General features: G+C 36.5%; 1 protein-coding gene across 1 annotated transcript in view; it reads right to left on the reverse strand.

Moving 5' to 3' along the window:
- Positions 1-21688, reverse strand: part of MYO3B (myosin IIIB) — a 192013-nt gene that overhangs the window by 120069 nt on the left and 50256 nt on the right. The window contains exon 10 of the mRNA XM_030952691.1: positions 4809-4874. Coding sequence (XP_030808551.1) covers positions 4809-4874 — 66 coding nt within the window. The remainder of the gene's footprint in view (positions 1-4808; positions 4875-21688) is intronic.

Raw genomic sequence — 21688 nt, forward strand, 5'->3', positions numbered from 1 at the left:
CCTTGCAAAAAGCAAATGCTGGGCACTAGGGATATGTGTGTAGGCTAAATAGGTCTCCTGTCTTGCACAGCATCCCATGATAAATAATAAGGATTTTACTGTTCATTCTGCTACAATCAGGTATCAGGATGAAAGACTGAATTTATGACAAAGAACTCAATCATCACATGCATGGTATAAATTCTGATGGTCAGAACACATTTATAACATTATTGATCTGCCTTTTGGTAGCAAATGCCGTAAATTACTAATTCTCCCTAAGAATGAGACAAATAGTCAAACACTGAAATGTCACCACCACCTGTTTTCGTAATAAATCTATTTTCAGTTTAATGTTCAACACCAAGCACCAAATAGTATAATTTAGAGCACACATCTGAAACATAACAAAGATTCTGTTGCACTGAAATTGTAAAATTAAGTGTAGTAAATACCTTTACCTCTTCTAAATCTTCAAAACTTACAGTAGGTTTCCCAGCCTTGTTTGGGCTGAGTAAGCATTACAACTTTTTTTGGCTCATATACATGGTTTAGAGAACAAACAACAGAAACTCTATGGAGTTGCACCTCTTGCAGCTTTTTAGCATGGATCTGACAGTTGTTCATGTTGAAACCTTTGAAATTTTACCAGTGACAACAGAAATACAATCAGAACAACTCTAGGGAGCAGCTCAAAACCACCAAATATATTTATTTCTTGAATGATAAAATTTATGAATAGCCTTTTACTGGGAATGGGTCTGCTCTGTTTCTTTGGTCTCTCCTTGAAGGCCCAGAAAAACAAAAACCCTTCATAACCTTGGACAACTGAAGCTTGTTATTAGAAACAGTATGTTTTGCATGTGTACCAGATATTCTCCCTTAGGTACCTATTGCACTTTGACACTATAGCATGCAGCTGATTTCAGGCAGGATTTTTACTACAACTACTCATTAGAAAGTTGAAGATAACTGTATTCATTGTATATGTCCATTCCTCTGTATAAATCCATATGTTTCATGCAATGTTCCAAAGTGGCAGAGATCTTTTGTCAGGTACTTTAATTCAGTATTTCAAGTTCATCTGCAGTCAGATTCTGAGAGTCTACATCAATGAATGAAATGCAAAAATGTACAGATTTGGTGATAACCTTACACATCCCAGCCTGTATCTTTTTGACATTTGCAAACCTCTGCCTTCCCAGACACTGTGAAATTAATAAGTTATGTCAAATGCACATCATGTTCTCAGTGAAAGAAATGTAAAATATTCTTTATGTAACATGAACAGAATGTCACTAAACAATTGCTTAAATGGTGAAAAAACTTTATCTGCATTCAGAGAAGTTAAATATAAATGGACCACTTAAAACCTATATAATCTAGTTGATCTTTTAAGTGAATAACTCAATGTAGACTCATCAACATGAAATTCAGCTTGCTAAGCCGTTTTTAAATTAAGTACAAAAAAGTGAGTTTATCAGGACAAAAAAATTATCTTTGTACTGTATTTGCAATGTCATTGCTAAAAGTTACATTCTGATGATAAACATGACCATAAATCCTTAAGTTCACATTTTGACTTTATTACTTCCTGAATTTCTTAATTCTTTAATCCTCTCCAGCTCAAGAATGACTAATTAATTCAAAGAACCATAATACCTCATCACTGGTTAAATAAATTTAAAAGGAAAATGTCTGTCTCTGGAGATACCACTAGTAATTTTAATTAAAATTATCATTTTGTGATGTAATGTAAATAAATTTATTGCATTCTTCTGCTACAAGAACATATTAACTCTCCTATTTATCCCTCAAGATCAGTCAAGCCAAGAAAATTGTTTGCCAGTGCTGTGGTAGTTTACATGGTCATACAGATATGGTAAAAGTCCTATTGATATGTAGATAAAAAAAAAGGTAATTAATTATTTCTCACATGATGACTGGAGAGCCAAATTTTCATACACAATCACAGCAGTATAGGTGAGTACACCTATATAGAACTTTACTGCCCTTATATCAATAAAGTATGTATGTGCTGCCTGTATCTTAGTAGGTACCAAATACAAAATTAGGCTGTTGCCAGAAATGAGAGCTGAAATTGTGTCTTCTCTGTATTTTTTAAAAACAAAATATCTAACTCAAATTCCCTATCTTCATTGTAAAAATTCTTATGGGAACAACACATTACAGTCTTCATCTCAAGTCAAGGTCAACAAAGCTGGGAATGGAAACAGAATCACCAAGCTAAAAACCATCTTCACACTCTCAGTTCAGATTTTGTAAACATTGCGTCTGACTAAAATGTTGCTGCAAAATCTTAATCTCTTGGGATAATAGTATCATAATTAAAAATATAGACTTCATTCCTGAAAGACGTATGATCACGATTTTAGCAGCCTAAAGATTTACCAACAATGAAACTTCCAGCTCAAGAATGTTGTAAATCACGGTCATATGTTAGAGACCACTTAAAAAAATGCCTCTCAAGACAATGGCATTTCAAGGGATGGCAAAATGGCGTGAAAAAAAGCTACAGTGACCAGGTTTGGCAATCTTAGCATGAACTAAATTATTGCATAAACCAAACTGAAATCAAAAGCTTAGCCAAAGCTACATGCTCAGTTTTGGTCAATACAGCGGTCTGGTCTGCAACTTGAACAGATAAGCTTGTTATGCAAATGATGTTAGCATCAAGAAGGAGGTAGATAATGAAATTATTCAAAAGCTAACCACTCATCAAAAGGGTGACAGAAACATCAGGCAAGGTCCTAACATATGGACAAAAGGCAGTATGGAATTTATACAATCACTGCTTTTAATTTATCATAACTAGGCTGTCACAAGGCCGGCATCAACAAATGCATAACTAATGCATATAAATGAGCCTATTATCAGTAATGGCTAAAAGGTTTGCAGTTGTATGATCCAATGTTTCATTATCTAAATTTTTCTAGAAAGTCCACTAATGTAAATCTAAGCCTCCATAAAAGCCTCTCCTGTAACCTCTGTATCGTTAACAACTTTACTAACACATGCCCAAGAACAGAACAGTGTCAGAGAGAATTCAATTTCAGTATTCTCCTAAAGGCAGCTATAGCACAGGGTATTTATTACAATTGTTACATTTCTCTATGTTAAGAGAACCGTGTATGAGCATATTTCCTTACTTCACTGTGCACATCACTGTAAAAACAAAAAGCGAGGCTTGAGAACCTGCAAAAGTTGATGATGAGGAAGTAATTAATCAAAAGCAAATAATAATCCATATGATTAATAAGATACAATTTCAAGATATAAAAATCTCAAAGGACAAGATTAAAAACAAGTTTAGCCATAAAGTATTAACATCTGACTTGTTTTATGACCAGTGCATGTTGAACTAAATGACTGAACAAATGCTAAGAAATGTTTCACTGAGTTTTTGTATTGTTCCAAGGCTCAGCAGGGACTTCTAAAAGGGAAGACACCAAGAAAGAAAAACTTACATAACAATGCTGAAGGTTAATGCACAATTTTCCTGACACAGGAATGCAACCTTATTTACCAGGTGCAGTGACTTTCTAAAGCACAAGTGGAATATAATCCATTAGTGCTGGTCCCCCAGAATATAGACTACAGCCTTTAAATACAATGCAACCAATGGCTTTTTATAACAGAATGAAATTTATCCAACACTTGGTGACCCTTGTACTTAAACACTGAATCTGCCATAGACAACAATGTACCCTGCTGTGTAAACAAGGACATGCATTATGGAGCATCAGAACTTGGATCAACCTGCTCTAGAGGAACGTACCTCTGCCACCTACACTGAAGAGATTCTGAGTAACACTGCAGCAATAATAATAACAACATCCTTCCTCTGTAGGTCAAACATCACACTGTATCTCACCCTCCTGTCTGCTTAAAGATCAGCATAGTAAAGAACAGCATTTTTCACACACTACTAATAGAATTTGCGTTAGTGTTTTTATTTTCAACTTCTTCTAGAATGGAAGGACACTACTACACAACTACCCGAAAACAGTATCAGGTAGGGATATTGTACTCTGCAAGTAATTGGATACATGAAGGAACAGAACAGATTCAAAATGCAGATGTGCATATTTACAAACCTATCTTGAAAAGTCAGTACTGACAAGTGATGTTATAGTAGTATTCACCACATTACACAATATGGGCTGTAATTGCTTCCAATGAAATATTGAAGAATATTAAAAATCACTCATAAAAGTGGCAGTAAGATTTTTGAATACAATGCTAGCAACTACTAAACTATGATTTCCTAGTGTCACTGTAAAAAGAAAAAAGGAAAGCAAAAGCATATTTGCATATTTTAGTTTGATGACAGCTGCATTCATCATGCTGTCCATACTATTGGTGCTCAACTAAATATATACAGTACCTATACATATATATATATATATAAAACCTAGTGAACCTTACTGAAGTGGAAAAAAGGCATTTCTTTTCCTTCTTATCTTTCAAATTCTTATATTAAATTGACCAGCAGTTATTTTCACTAATCCTTTTTTTTTTTGCTCAACACAAAATTTCAATGGAAAACTATCAAGGAAATCAGGTATATTTTATAAATCTGTTCCAGGTCCATCAAAATCAAGAGACACTCAAATGAAAAAAATTACATAAGAAGATCAAACTGTGCTGTAAAGCTTTCAAAAAGTGAAGCATGTTCTAGAATTATGAAAAGAAAACTGTAGTCAAAAACCTACAAAAGCACTAACTCCATAAGAAAATTCTGTTTTCAGATTGGCACACATAGGTCTTGCTGAATAAGCTGTTTTAAAAGGGAAAAAAAAACTCACTGTGAAATGAAATGGTTGAATCCTCTGCACCATTTTTCTGGATGCAGCAAAGTAGGTGGAGGGTTTCTGAAAAACAAAGATTTGAATTGAAAAATGTTAATGTTATCTCACAGATCAAAGATGCTCCTGGTTCCATCAGGAGAAAATTATACTTGAGAAAGTAACAGTTAAATTGTCTATGTGATGCCTTGAGATGCATGTTGGTTTTTTCTTGCTATTGCTTATTCACTGGCAGCTCTCTTTTCTTGTCCTTCTCCTTTTATGTCAATACCTTTGAAGCTGGTAGTCAGTACACCTCACAATGTACTTCCCAACCTGTGCCTTTCAATTCAGCCTGACTGAAAATGCAATATTAACCTAGACATCAAACTACTTTAACCCTTTGCCCAAAATCACTTATTCTGATCAAAACTTTTAAAGTATGGATAAGAACAACCTGTAGGATTTTCAGTCTGGGTTTCAATCTGTATTCAGTTTGGATGACACTGTAAACTCTAGAACTGTTAAAAATAGATGCTATTTTTAAACTGACATCTAGCAGACAGTATTTTTATATTAAATAGTAAGACAGCCTTTGTAAAAATAATTTTTCAACTCTAATACATTCCATGGTAGTTGACATAAAATTCCTTTCCTTCCTGATTTTTACTCTTACAAATAAGTTACATAAACATACAAAGCAAGACCTACAGGTCATATTAAGTGAACCAAATTTTAAGAGGCTCAAATTTAGGACGACCAACTTACAGCAGGAATTGTTCATAAAGTCATATATTATATTATACTATGTTATCCTTCAGAGGTTTCCTATGCACCTTAAAATTTGCTAAGTACTGAAGCCTAATTGAACATTTTAAGATTAAACTTACAGAGGTCTCTGATGAAACCTTAATGATCTATCTTTTGCTGCATTTGAGGGTCACATATTACTGAACTGGCAGGGAAAAACAATTACAGTAAGACTTCTTCTACAACAGAAACACACAGTAATACTGTGGATTATATAACAAATCACATCATTTATACTGTGGCCACATTCCACAGAATAACATTGCTTGGAAACATCTCACAAAACAAAAAGGAAAACAGCATAAGCAACATAAATTAGTGCTGATTTGCTCAATAGTCAGGAGTTTTTCATGCATATTCATTGAAAAATGAGTTCCACTGAACAATTACTCTAAAAAATGCAAGCAAATTTGTTAAAAAAAAATTGCTACGTGGCTTTGTAATAGATGAACCATTTTGTTCATCTGCATTTTTTCAAAACAAATTCAGCCAAAAAATTGCACTGCAGCATGACAAGTTTGCTGAAATTACTATCTTATTACCATTCTCTTCTGCTTCAGAAGACTAAAGGAATTTTCTTCATGAAGTGAAGAAATCCAGAATGTCTGAGATGTGCATTACTTAGCAAATGTGTTATTAGAGAAAAAAATATATCATTGGTTATTTTCAATGACAATAACACTTCATGGTTGCCTACCCTTCACCAGGCTCATATGTTTATGCACATCACAGAATCTGACTTTTTTACAAGCATTAAAAAAAAAAAATATTATTTCTAGGTATACTTCTAGAAAAAAAATCCTATATCAAAGAAAGGTAAACTTTAAAAACATTTTTGTCTATAATAAAAATGGTTATAAGGCCAGACATCCCACATATGTGACCACTGCAAACAGCTTTAAGAAACAGCCAGCTGGGGTCAGTGTATGTTTCAGTCTTTACATTAAAGCAGTGGTACTCTATCAGACATCTGGATTCTGATGAACAACCAGCTTCTATCATGCTGTGAAGTGAAGTACAGTGTATTTCCTTTTAGAATTATACTAGCACTGTCTACTGAATATTTACAGTGAAGTTTTGAATTTCATTGCAAAGCAATTTGCTTTTTGAAAAGCTCAATTACTATTAATGAAGTATGCAGTTTTGCCTTTTCTGTTCACAATATTCCAAAAGGTTTTCCAGATGGTAACAATGGTGCTGACAAAAAAGCATTGGGTTTGGAGGCTTTGTTAACAATCTCCCAAGGAAATTTCTGAAAAGAGATGCAGAGATACTTTACATTAGTTGTACATGTTATGATGGAAACAAGTGGGATTTCATCATGGAAGAACAGATCAGCAGAGGACATGTCATTCAGGAAATACAGTTTGTCATTTGCAGGTTAATGATTAATGGAGAAAGCCATTTTTTAACCATACAGAACATTTTTTATCTAACAAATTACTAAACTACTAAGCTCTCACTGACAGCTACTCTTTGGCTAACTCAAATCAACACAACCAAGGAAGGAGTAACTACAGATGTTATCTTGATACTTTTGTATTTGTTGATAGAAGATACTATGTTATTCTTAGTGCTTTTGTAGCAAAACCACTCAACTCTGTACTTAGACAACTAAAAATTTATGTTTCAGGTACTCCATCTGCAAAATTAAGCTGATAAACGAAGTCAGAACCTTAATTCATTAGCATCTGTAAATAACACTGGTTTCCCTGGGTGAAAAGCATTACTTTAACTACAAAGTAAAAAATCAGTCCATCCTTTTCTGGTATCACGTGAATAAATGATTTCCAGAAAGAGGCATAAGAGCATCAGCTTCCTACCTTCACTTTGCCTAAGACACTAGAAACTGTTTTGTGGTGATCCCAGAAAACCCCACTGCTTCCATGGCACCTCTGGAGGGGCACTTCTGCAGTAAAGACTCTAAGTTCTAGCGTAATAGGAAAAGGCAGAAATGCAAAGGTAACTAAACTTTTTTCATAAGCACACCTGGTCTTTTGCAGTTTGAAACTAATAATCCATTATGATATCTCTAATTCATACCGTGAGTCATCTTTCATTAAAGAGAAAAGGTAAAACAACTCATATGCATCATCAGATGCTAAAACATAGAGAAACAACATTTACCTGACCACTTCAGCTCACGGATCAAACTAGGGCCATTTTGGATTCCAGACTGTGTTAATTCCATTATTTGGAGTTCTGTGGCTTTTGTGTACTTGCACCAGCCAACATCATTGCATTTGGTCAACACCTGACTACTTCTGCAGCACTCAAAACACATCCATAGAAAAACTACAAAACTACCTCTCATTAATTTGCTGACATAACTTAATCTACTTTTTTAATGTAAAATTAGAACACTCTGCATGCAATCTTTCAATCATTTTTGCCACCAGCTGAAGCACAATACAGTCTTATTTTCTATTATATTTGATGGAAATTGTGAGACATAGATAGGAATATTATTGGGAAAAGCAGCTATAATTGGGTTTGTCTTTTGAAAATGTCCTCTTTTGATGCAAGATGAGTAATCAACCATTTATTTCCCAACTTTGTCTTTTTTCCTTCTTTCTATAATTCCTAATTAGTCACAGAACTACATGCTCTATTTCCTTACTCTAATGCACTGCCCTTGTGAGTAGTTTTTCTATCCTTGTATTCGGTGCTTTCCACGGTCACACTAATGCTGTTTTTCACTGGGAGTTTTGCTTCAGCAAAGAAAGCAGGGTTGGGACTGTACAAGACACCCATACAGGGGAACAATGCTCCTTCTAAGGACAAGAAGACATTGGCAAGCTTATCAAGCAAGAACTGCTGCTGAATTCTGACTGATACACACACAGCTGTATGCTGGAAATATTTTAATCTATACAGCTTTATGCGTTCCCATCATTCAAGCTGCCTCCAAAGCCACTGCCTCCAAAGTCACAGCTGCTGAGGCAAAATTGGTCATTTTACCACAGTAAGGCAAATGATGCAGTCCAGTGAGCACCACTCATCCTTTACAGGTTAAACTGTGAACCTAATTACAGATCATGGATAATAGATATTTGTTGATAATGAGAAAAAATAAATATTTCCATTTATGATAAAATTTTAAAAACTGAAAACACATCTACTATTTTTAAAGTACTTCAGTAAACATATTCATAAATTTTACCAACAGAAATCACAACAGTGCCTCCAATTACCAAACTGCAACTGATCAACCCACCGCATTGTTTCTAGTGAGAAATTAGCAGATGAACAACCAACACCTGTCACCAGTACAGGCTCTGACAATCACCACCTCCCATAAACTGAACTATTCTTCTAGCCAGCTGAAGAGACTACAGTTCTGTTAACAGTTTCCTAGGTTTATACACAGCTGGTTTTTACATAAAAATACACTTTCCAGGCATATTTCAAAACACTAAGTGAATAAGATTCCCTTACAAAAGAAAAAGGATTATTTTATTAAAAGACATGAATAATTGACAATAATTAATACCATATAAATTCTCCTACAAGTTTAAAGTCCTACCACTCCAGAGCAGGACTCTCCACCTTGTGTAATCCTCCAAAAATAACCAGGTAATTCTCAAAAGAGCTCAGAAGACTTCCTGATACACTTGGTTTGTGTCCCATTCACATTAATAAGAGGTGTTCACTGATCTGAAAGAAAATTTCAGACCCTAAACACTCTCCTATTCATCTGTCTCCTACTAAAGTCCACTGAAGTTCAACTGACTTCCATTAATATATTTCACCAAAGTCCACTCAGCAGGAAGCAGTGTACTGTTATCAGCTCTGTGAAGTTAAGATAGAAACTGTAGGAACTTGGAGAAGTGGAGAATCAGTACAAAATCATCCCTGTATATAGAGGCAGGCCTTTGAAGTTGCTTTTAGGTTGCTTTTTTAGTGGAAAGATATCACCAATCTGAATGCTGTTACATGGAGCCTCCATGGCTGGGAACCACAGCAGCAATTGGCTCAAGAGACCAGGAGATCAGAAAGAACACAGGATTTACAGCAAAACTGGAAACTATATCAGAAGCACAGGACTGTGGCAAAATAGCTCCAGGCGCAATGCAATTGTCTGCCAATTGAGTAATCTAGGGGGATCCAAAATGCACCAGTCTAGAAACACTTCAGTGCTGTACTTTGTAGCCAATGTCTCATGAAGCAGATTGAGGGATCCTATGATTACTCATTTTCCCAAGTTTTGGCACACCATCCCATTACTCATTACTGGTATGTTCCTTTTCCCTCTTTCAAGCTGAAGTTCAGTCAATGAGTTCTTGCTAGCTCCTCTGCTAGAGCTATTTTTTTCCCCTTTGAGAGAGGCATATCCCCCTCAGGTGATAGTCGACCAGGTGTTGAACAGATCATCCCACGGTCAATAAACTCACAATTTTTCCAATTAAACCAGTCTCAGAGCCTTGCATTGACCTGATGGATCTGCCTATTCTTATCAATATTATTCCTTGCTACTGGAAGGATTCACAAAATCACTATCTGTGCTCCTGACCCTTCAATCAATTGTCTCAAGGCCCTGAAGTCTCTTTTGACTGCCCTCAGATTTCTATTTTTTATTTAATCACTGCCAGCTTGAGCAACCAGTAACAGACAGCAATCAGAAGTCCTTACTAGACTGGAAAGTCTTCCAGTAATGTCCCTTTCCTGAGCCCCTAGGGAACACAGGTAAAATTATCTTTGTTCTGTCAAAATGAAAGATGCAGTACATCCTAGGGGAAGTTTGGAGGAAAGGGGGAAGAAGGAGTATGCTCCTGCTGAGTTTGCTCTCTAGACCCCTTTTCACTAGCAATTGAGTCACTTCTAAACAGTGTCATCTCCTTTCTCACTCTCCCCCTCCCTTTTCTCTGAGGACTCCTTTTCTTCTGTAAATATCTAATTCAAAAGTGTTAACTTACAACTTCAACAACCTCTCTTCTAGAATTATCAAAGCCATATATCTATTCAAATAATGTTTAAGCACCTTAATTCTAGCAAGGCTATGCTGCTTTAAACCAAGACCAAAATCTACTGAGGGAAAAGAATTGGTTAAAACCAAGTAGAACACAAGACATTGCTGCCTCATTACTGAAACAAAAATATTCTTCTTGCTTAAGTATTTTACTATCTTTTAATTACAGAAACAGAGTTATCTGATATTCCCCCTTCACTGGAATTTTCCATAGGCTATACACAGTTACAGAAGTCTGGACTCAATCCAACAGCATATGAGGAATTTATATTGAATTGAAAGTTAAATAGACTGCAGGATTCTAATTACCTGGAAAGGTCAAGAGCAGTAATGCACTTTTTTGGCTTTGGTTTTTTTGGTTTTTTTTTTTTTAATACAGGCTCCTGATCTAGTAAAAACCAGACTGGATACCTGTTTTCCCTCTCTCAGAAGAGAATGATGGCTATGTAATCTAAAACACATAGATACACATTTGCTTCTTTTTGCTTATGTTTTTACATGACTATTAATTTTGCTGCCACTGAGTAGGTGACTTAGCAGATTAACAATGAAATATGGGCTCAGCTGCAAAACAAATTCAAACCCACCAATGAACAAAATATCAACTAGCTCTTTAAAGCACACTTAAATCAAGATTTATTCACAAGTCTCCTGCTTATAATAGTTCATCAGGCAGAAAATAATGAGCAAAAATAAATGGTAAAAGGTAGTCAGTTCCAGAATTATGCACAATCTCCTTTTGACTGTCAAGATTCACTTTATGTATTGCCAAAAGAGAGGTGCTTCAGGAAGACTACAAAAAGGCTGTCAAAAGAGGCTTTCTAAGAAACCTCCACCACAGGAACAATCTGTGATTCAAAACGCTATGTATCTGATAAACACCACCTTTAAAGTAATGAGTACAGACAGAAAAATGTGCTAAGCACTCTAAATTATCTTGAAGGTCAAATAATGACCTTCAGAAAATGTATCAAACCAAATCTCAGTTATGTAATTTTTTTTTAGTCCATACAAACAGAAAGAAATAGATGTAAAAGTATTGCAAAGTGTTCTGCTTGGGAACATCTGGATTATCTTTGACTTTTTCCCCTGAACATTGCAATTCACAGGCCACTGGTTTCAGTCAGATTTGGCATCTGCAAGGTTTCATTAGCCTTTTTCAGAACCTGACAAGGCATCTTTTATTTCTGTCATTTATTCTTCAGTTTCCAGTTTCAGTTTCTGGTTTCACTGAGACAGAAACAAGTGTTTCATTTCAGAAATATTTTTGGACGGAGGGGAAAACATACAGCTTTGCATTCCAGTGGTCAAGCTTCCAACCAAAAATTCAGCACAACTGACTTATAATTATGCTTTGTTATCTCATTTATTCACAGAAGTTTCAGAGAGTTAAAGAGGCACAAGCAAATTAAGAGCAATTGAAACAGGGGAAGTAAGAATAACAATTTTTATTTATAATCAGTTCTCATCTTTAGTGCAATGTAGTATTTTGCTTTTCTATTAAAATCATTGCTCTGTGAATTTGCAAAGCAGTAGAATGTCAGCTGCCAAAGAAATGAAAATAGGACAGCAATACTTCTGTGCCTGACTGAAATACATATGGTGGTGTCTAGACACTGCACTTCTGTAGCTGGAATATTAAAATACTGCAATTACACAGCATATTTGTAGAAATTTATGGAGAAGTGAAATATCTTCTTACATCTAAAAAATGAAAATCCCACAGACAAATTTCTAAGGACAATTCCTGAACTGTGTGTATTTCACACTCCCACTGTACATTAACCAGTGGAGTGAGTGGGACACCTGCCTGAAAGCCCTGCCCAGTGAAGCAGATCCACTCTTGGAAAGCTAAAAGTTGGCTCAAGAAAGACACAGAGGGATGTTACAAACTGTTTCTTTTAAGCATAGGAAGATTGCCAAGGGAAGAACTAGACCATTTGGAGTCTGCCATGGAACAGTGTACCACAGTCCTGTGCTCCTGCCGAGATCTCCCTCTGCCCAGGAGGGCAAAGCAGAGCAAAGGCCCTGTCATGCCATGGTGACTCTTACCTTCAAAGAGGAAGACACCTTCTTCTCCTTCCACTTCACAAAGACAAGCATTTTCTTAGTTGAGGCCCTACAGAAGTACAAATAAACCTAACAGTAACCCCATAAAAGAAGTTTATTACCACATGATTATGTGACTGGTACTGAACATGCCACTCAATCACTACATTCAGCAAAAGCAAGCACTTAAACCCTGCACTTTCTATGGAATTAAGGATCTTTGTATGTTATGACTCAAACTTTATTACGTTTTTCAGCTTAGTATTGTATGAACTGGTATTATTCTGATAGCTCTGCCAGTCTAGTTCAGAAATAAACACTTGCAGAAGGAATACATTAGTTCAAGGTGGCACATTTCCAATGAACCATTAGGACGATCATTATAAATATTCCGAAGCAATAGACTGAATAAATGCTGAAACCTAAAGAAATGTGCAAGATGTGTAAGAGTACCATGTTTTTAAAAAAGGAATTATCATTTAAGGTAATATGTCTTCTGAGCAAGAGGACTGTGTGTGGAATGAAATGTATTTGTTCCCTCTCCTATTCCATCCAATAAGCTTTATTCTAAAATAGTTGAATTTTTGTCTGTTAAAAAAAAACCCTAACCTGCATGGCTTAGGAATACCTGTACATTACAACTGGGGTGAAGACTAATAAACATAGTATAAGAAACATGAAAAATTTATTCATTACCAAAAAGGTCCAATGACAGCAAATCAAATAAACCCTCTCTTAGGCAAAACTAAATGACTATAATACAGTAAGACTGCATCCCAATAAACCTGTAAAGATGCTAATGTAAAACTCATGTGTTCCTTGAAACAGTTGGACAGGCCATGGAAAATAGCTTGGGGAAAATATTGACTCATGTAAGCTGGAGAATCCAGGAAAGAATAAAGGTAGCTCAACCACATGGAAGGTAAGAGCTGCTAGTGATGGATGTAATGTGTAGCAAAGCAATCAGTGATGCAAGAAGAGACCAAAACTGCTACAGAGCTGATCTATTAAAATATCATGGAACACATGAAGATCAAGAGGGGGGATTTTTTTCTTTTAATGCAAGATTTAATCCTCACCTCATGCTGAATATTCTATGGTAAGCTCTATAAAGTAGTATCTCCTGGATAAGTTTAAAAATTCAGAGAAAATGAAGAATTGAAAGAAGCAATGGTAAATGACAGACATAGGACATGGGAACATTTCGAATATGGGAAGCAGCACCTTGGCAAAAGGAAAAAGCCAATGCCAAGATTGGGAAAAATATCAAAGTACTAACAAAGTCAGAAGAGCAAAAAGTAAAAATGAGGGACAAAAAAGATGATAATAACAAAAACCAAAATCCCCAAAGGCAAAACTAGGATAGAGAAGTAAAAATCCATCTACGATAAAAATAGAGGGTATAAGATGGAACACAATTCTTCCTTCCTTCCGGAATTTTCTCTCAGTAATTAATTACGAGTAACTAAGGTGATTACATACTTTTTAACATGACATGAGCACTCAATTTTAAATAACACATAGAATGGCTAAACAAAGAAGAGAATTATACTTTCATAAACGCAGATCTCTGGTTTTGTTGCAATTTAAGACTTTTTCTGCTCTTTTTGTGTCCCCAGACAGCTCAAGCAGATGCTGCCTGCTCTAAAATCTGACGTGTTTGGGAGCTGGCAACAGAACATGGATCATCAACTTGCCCAATGAATCTACCTTATTGTAATTCAAAACATCTTTATCCAGCACTTGTACTAATATGTGAACAGTCTGATAGGAAGGAATCTGATAAAACTGTACTGAGAATGAAGAAACCTAGCAGGCACATTTTAGCTAATTTAACTGAACTAAACTGCATAAAGTCAATCCCTTCAGTCAGCCAAGTAGAAAGATGAAAGATGTTACTACTATTTTTTTCCTAATGCTCTCAGAGACTGTGGTGCTGGATGTCAAAGCAGAGATACCAACTCACTCAAAAGGAGAAATGTTCCTTGCCCCTGCTGCTGTCCAAGCTACTGAAGAAAGGTTTACTCAGAAAGAAAAGTGAGTGCTCCCTTTCCAGGAGCACAGGAATTGCTTTGTTGCTTCCTCTGTTCTCACAGACATACCTTTCTTTTTTTCTTTTTTTTTGCAAATACAGCTCTCATTCATGGGATCTAAACATTCATTTGCCAAGTAGATTAAAATGCCAGTCTTCAAAATCTTAGATATATACTTTATATCTTAGAGATCTTACATGTTAGAGATGATCAGGGCCATGTTCAAGTTACTTCTTTTTTTTGGATACACTATAAAAATGCTGACACTTTTTCAATAAAGCAAATATAGACCTCTGTAAAAAAATTACATGTGCCTTGGAAAATTCACTTGGTTTTGATAAGTTTTACCAGCTTTTTTTCAGTCTTCAAACTTTTTGTACCTTTATATCTGTACGCTTTCAATGCAAATTTTTAAGGGTTACTAACAATAATAGACAAATTAGTCCAGTAATTGTTTATTCAGACTGGCTAAGCAAGTAAACTATCCTGTTTACTACTTAAATTCCTCCTGAAACCCCCATATGGATGAAGTGAACGTTTTTCTCCACAGCACAGACTAACACAGGCTGAAAAGGACCTCAGAAGGTCTCTATTCCAACCTCCTGCTCACAGCAGGACCATTTATAAGTTCAGCTCAGGTTTCTCAAGGCTTTATTTTCTCAGGTCTTCACACTTCAAATTCATTTTCAGTCAAATTTCAGTAAGGACTCTTCAGTTATCATGGAAGTTAGCACTTTGAAACCCAGCTCTTGAACATGGCAACTGCTTTGTATCCCTACACTCCCAAGATCACATTTAGCCATATATAAATACTGAATCTTAGCATAGAACTAACCCAGGCCATTGCACCAGGCCTTCATCATTATTTACCATTTTCCCCCTCCTCTATTTCCTTTCTCCATTTCTCTGCTTGCTATTTCTTCCACCAGCACCATAACATTCACAAACTTAGCATTGCAAAGTCATCTAATCTGACTACATTCCAGTTAGTTCACACGTAAAATGTGGCCTCTCTGCAGAGAATGCACTACTTAGAGTCTTGCCAGGGAGTTTTTCCTTGGCCTCATGACAGTTGTGGAAACTTGCACCTCCTGTAGGAACTCTTGGGAGAAGCTGCAGTACAACAGAAATCTAAACAGCATTTCATGATCATGAAATAAACCCACTAAAATCATTATTACTCCCTGAATACTGGAGTTATAAAGATCTATGACCAATGCCTACTCCAATAAATATTTCTTTAAAAATTTTATGAGTTCTAACTTATGACTATATCTCTGATAGGAAAGAAATATAAGCCACTAATTGTCAATAGTAAATGTGCAGATATGTGTAGAGCATTATCACTGCACTAACCTTGAGTTATTATTAAATATACTGCATAAAATCTTAACATTAATCAAAGTGATAACTGCAACAAGCAAATCAATACCTTTCAAAGCCCAGCTCCTTTTCACCAAATATGTTTGCAAATAGTGTGATTGCTTTTTATTGCATATTTCTGAAAATTACTTTACAGAGCAAAGCACATAGGTATTTGGTCACTTTTTATTACAAAAAAATTACCAACACACATTCATTACAATCCTAAGGATAATTACAATCTTGCTAGAATGTGGCTAGTACCTAAAAAGTTCACTTTCTCGTTCTTCTGCTTCTATCAGCCAGTTAATTAATTCCTTTATAAATATGAACATCAATATTCTATTTTGAATAGAGAAAAGGCATCTGTTTTTCAACTTCACCCCATGAAAGTCTCTGGAACTGTAAAATGTACAAGGTGCCTCATTCACACTGCAATACCAAACTATGTGAAGAGATTATCTTTTGTTCATGCAAAAATCTAATTTAATTTACTTGGCTCAATTCATTATAAATGATGTAGGCTACTGAACTCTAATATTATACATAGGCTATAAAGCTTACTTTGGAACCCCACAAGGCTAATGGCATGTAATGAAGTTTCACTTCTTTAGGACTGCACTATAAACCAGAACAGAATTTTATATCTTTCCTTCAAACATTAAGTTCTAACTTGTATTTCCAAGGCACAAGTACAAGAAGTTGCCTGTACAGCAAGGGCCCTGCAAAGCCACCTGTTAAATGCACAATAACTCAACAGAACACAAGGCTGTGTTTGGCATGGGCAGCAACCTAGGGATAAAGACACATGCAAAAAAAGATGTTTGACAAGGTAAGACATCTCAGGCAAAATAGTAAAGTGTTATGAATGAAAATTTATAGCACTGATATGACTTTCAACCAAGACACTGTTCCAGACTTCAAAAAACAACTTTTTTGCAGTCTCCTCTTTTTTCTCCATGACTGACAGAAAAGCTTTATCACCATTTCATATAAATACCTCTCACTAAAATTTAGCCACACACACAAGAGACTGTATGGTCTGAGTAACCTGCCAGTCAGCATTACAGCTCTAGCACCCCATAACTTTCCAATCAGAAAGCAATTAAAAAGGGGAGTACAGGTTTTCTACCATGCAATAAGACTTCAATTCAAACATCACCTTTTGCAAATCCACTGCAAAAAACCAAACACCTCTCTGGACTAAGCATGAAGATGGTTATCATGTGGCACAACCACAAGGTAAGGTAGGCTGACTATGGATGTTTGATAGCCAGGAAATCTAAGTCATCCAGTATCTTCCTCTGGCAGCAGTGAATACAAGTCTCTTGTGAAACTAGACTTCAATGTAGAGCTCCCCTCAAGGAAGTTCAGTGTGGGAACATCATGTCTCCTCCACTGTGGGTAAATCCCATGCCCAAAAATAACATCATGCTATTTGCAACCTTTGTATGCAGTTGCAATACTTGGTATTTGGAGGCCACAAAAAGGAATCAATAAGGAAATAAATTTTCCTTCTTTCCAGTATTTAGAGAATTTAGCACAGTAACTAAGGCTTTATTTGCCTGCAGCTGTTTCATAGGAAAAAAAAGGGGGGAAAAAAGGAAAAAACCCCAAAACCCACAGGAGTTTACACAATTTAAATCCTGAAGGATTTCATTTTAAAATGGAAGCAGAGTGCAATTTTAACAGACCCTAAGTAGTCTGCTTCATGAAGGTTCACTTAATACCAGACCATGACATTCTTAAAATTTCAAGCAGGGAAACCTGCTCTGGTTACCTTGGTGATAAACTGAAGACAAAATAGCACATAATTGTTGCTGATGTCACTGCTCCCAATTGTTTCCAAGGTTACAGAGTACCTCAAATAATTGTGATGTTTCATTTCTAGACTGTATTTGAAGCCCATTTTCTGTTCCCAGTAAATTGTTTAGTACTGCAGGTAATCTATCCAAACCTTATCTATTAAGCATCAGCAGCCTCTCAGGAACCTATGGTAACAATGTAGGCTTATATGTTGAAAATATAGCTACCTAGTTGTTTGCTGAGCAACTTGACTCCTAGACTATCCTAATTATTTTTATCCTGAGAAATCTATCTCTATAACAATGTATATCAATCAATCATAAAAAAATACCTGAAGATTAAATGTCTCAGGGCAATGCAACACTACATGTGAGCTATCTACCTGAAAGGAGGCTATTCCCTGGGGTAAATAGTGGAAAATTGGTTGTAACAATTGTGAGATTTTCTTCAAACTCATTTTAAATGCAGAGCACAAGTATTTTGCTGCACTAGAAATAAAAAGCAGCCATGCTACATCTTCTCCACTGCAACCTCCACTTTACTGTGCACCACAGCATGAATCTCCTTAAAAATCAGTATATACTCTGTGCAAGGATTACACTGACAGTATTACTGCCAAAAGACAACTACAGACAATGCTGTTAACTACTGTAGTCCTGTCAAGAAACAGGGAGCAGTCTTCAAAGCACACTAAAACCAACATAATTTTAGTCTACAATAATAAAAGCAAGATTTGCTAGGTCAGCTCTATCCCCTAAATCTGACTGAAACATATTTCAAATCCTCACTTTTGAAGGAGACAACAGTAGATGTCCATCTCCCACCTCTCCTCCTGCTGGATGTGCCTTTCATCACATGATTGCTCTCAGACTGCAAGGCTTGACCTTGTCAGCAAGAAATTTTCCACTAGAGCAAAACAAAATGGCATTCACAGTATCTCAGCAGTCTGTTATTACTTATGCAATGGATTTTGAAAAGTAATAATTTGTTTAGAAACTGGATGACTAAAACAGTTTATGTGCATTTAATGCACAAAATTAACTGCATATGGAGTCACTAAAAACATCTGTCAGGTATCTCAGCTTCCACCTCGGGTTTAGAGGCAGTTGAGTGCAGCATGGAGAGTAACACAGAGCATCAGAAGTCTATTTTTTTTTTTTGCTTGCTCAGAAAATGGTTGAGAGCTGAGCACGTTTATTTTCACAATTATTTGAGTTTCCTGATGAACTCATTTCAGCTGCATACATTTCAGCTCTTCTGTGTTCTAGCAACAACTATACTGGCAGGAAACGTTTGGTGAAACAGTCTCTTTTAAATAAGCACCAAAGAACGTACCTATAAAAAGCACCCTTCTATTCATGAGAAAGCCAGTTGGAGGAGAGACTATTAATGAATCAAAAATCAGAAACATACTGTGCAGGTGAAGTCCTCCTTAACAACTAAAACAGTAAATGCTTACAACAGACTATTCAACAGCAAGCCACAGAGCACAAATTACAATTACTTGCTGAAATTAGGCTATGAATACATATGAACAAAGAATGCACTGGCAAAATCAAATTCTATCTGTAAATGACTTACAAAAAGGAAGAGAAAGACAAAATCAATGAGAAACAGGCAGTTGTAGGTAAGTTATGTGATAACTGGACAGTTAAAGGAAGGAAAGGAGGGAAATTGCACCAAGATGATTTAATTTTCGGGCTAATTCCCTATTGCCTTATTTAATATATAAAAATACTTGTAATATTCTACCACTTTCTCAAATATATTAAAATGCCATAAGGTAAATGGAAAACAGACCCCATTTTGCTATGATATAGCTGCTAACTGCATACACTTCAATTTCTAGATCTACTGCCAGACTTAAAAGCCTAGTTATAGATGCAGACTTGGAACAGTCTTAGAAATTGCTCTCTGCTTCTTAAATAAAGATGATACAATGAAGGTAAAAGTACTACAATGTACTCACTACTCTGGTAAACCCTGGCACAAATCTATTTGAATCTGATATTTAAACCCAAGGATGCATTTGACGTTTTATCAATTCATATACCTGTTAGGAATGAATTAGTAATGAATAAGTCCTGTACATCCTTATAAGGGCAGAGCCCTTGCCCTGAAGTCTTTTGGCACTGCTGCATACTCTGAGACAGTGACAGTAACAAAACTAAAATATCTTCTCCTCTTAGTACAAAACTGTTTCCCTGTGGACTTAACACATGTACTGCCAAATCATAGAAACATCCAGAAACCTACATCCACCACTAGAGGTGTACTGCAGGGGTAAAAATGGTCCCATTCAGCATCTTCATTAATGATGAGCCAGAGTGCACCCTCACCAAGTTTGCTCATGTTCCCACCTGTGAGGAATGTCTGATACACCACAGGGTTGTGCTGCCATCCAAAGGGAAGGAACCTCAACAGGCTGGAGATACAGCAAACAGGAGCCTCAGAAGTTCAGCAAAAGCAGTGCAGAGCCCTGCAGCAGTATTTTCTGGGGGCTGACCACCAGGAAAGCAGCCTTGCACCACAGGAACTGGGGGTTCCAGCGGACACCGGGGTGAACATGAGCCAGTTCTGTGCCCTCGTGGTAACAAAGGCTGCTGGAACCCTGGGCTGCCTTAGGAGGGGGTGGGCAGGGGGCTCAGACAGGTGACCCTGCCCTTCTACCAGCCCTGCTGAGGCCACATGCAGAGCACTGTCCAGTTCTGGCCTCCCAGCAGCAGAGAGGCACAAAGCTACTGGAGACAGTCCAGCAGCAGTCACTGAGATTGATCTGGGGACTGGACACCTCTCACATGAGGAAAGGTTGAGACAGCAGGATAGTTTAGCACAGAAAAGAGAAAGCTCAAAATGGGTATTCTCAATGTAGAAATACATGAAGGGAGAGAGTATAGAAAACTGAGCCTGTCACTTTTCAGTGATGCCCAGTGACAGGGCAAGAGTTGATGTGCACACACTGAAACACAGAAGGTTCAGCCTGAACATCAGGAAATATTTTTTCACTGTAAGAGTGACTGAGAATTGGCACAGGTTGCCCAGACAAGTTGTAGAGTCTCCATCCTTGCAGATACTCAAAGCTGTATGGACACTGTCCTGGGCAATCTGCTACAGATAACTCAGGTTGAGCAGGACAGCTGGACAAAATGACCTCCAGACATCTCTTCCAACCTCAGCCATTCTGTGATTCTATGGAAGAAAATACAGCCAAGCACGCAGACTTTCTGACATTTTCAAAAACATATCAATGCTTCACTTGTTGTGAAACCACTGATCCTGAACTCTTTGCAAAAAAAATAAACACTGAATGGAGATTTAAAGCATTGTAACAGAAATAAAACACAAAGTGCTTCTTGGAAATTCCTCTAGCTACCCAACAACACATTTGGGGACTTAAATAATTTTGAAAATCTAGTCATATTTCACTGGGTTGAGAGTATCTAACCTCCTGAAGAATTAGTAGTGGTCTTTCCCATGCCTAGTCACAGACCCATCTCTTTTTTTCACCTAGAGATAGACTATTCTTGAATTGCTTTGCTATTCATATACAAACTAAGGAGAATCCCAAGGACATTTAGCTCTCCTCACTAAACGTAACACATCACCTTACATTTTTATTATTTGGAATTTTCTATAAAACTACAATCACAAAATAACGGGGATCCAATGTATCAGACAATAAAACATTGTTTCAAAGTCAGCTTATTCCTCAGACAATTAAACATAGCTTTTACAGACACCATGATGACCTACCTATAACCATTGGCAGAATCTGGTCTTCTGAAGTAATTAGTCATATTGCTGCAACTGCACTTCACATTCGTATTCAGAAATAAACAACATTATGCTCTGAAAGTCTATTCCTGATGTCA

The sequence above is a fragment of the Camarhynchus parvulus genome, chromosome 7 (genome assembly GCF_901933205.1).
Source record: "Camarhynchus parvulus chromosome 7, STF_HiC, whole genome shotgun sequence".
Lineage (NCBI taxonomy): Eukaryota > Metazoa > Chordata > Aves > Passeriformes > Thraupidae > Camarhynchus > Camarhynchus parvulus.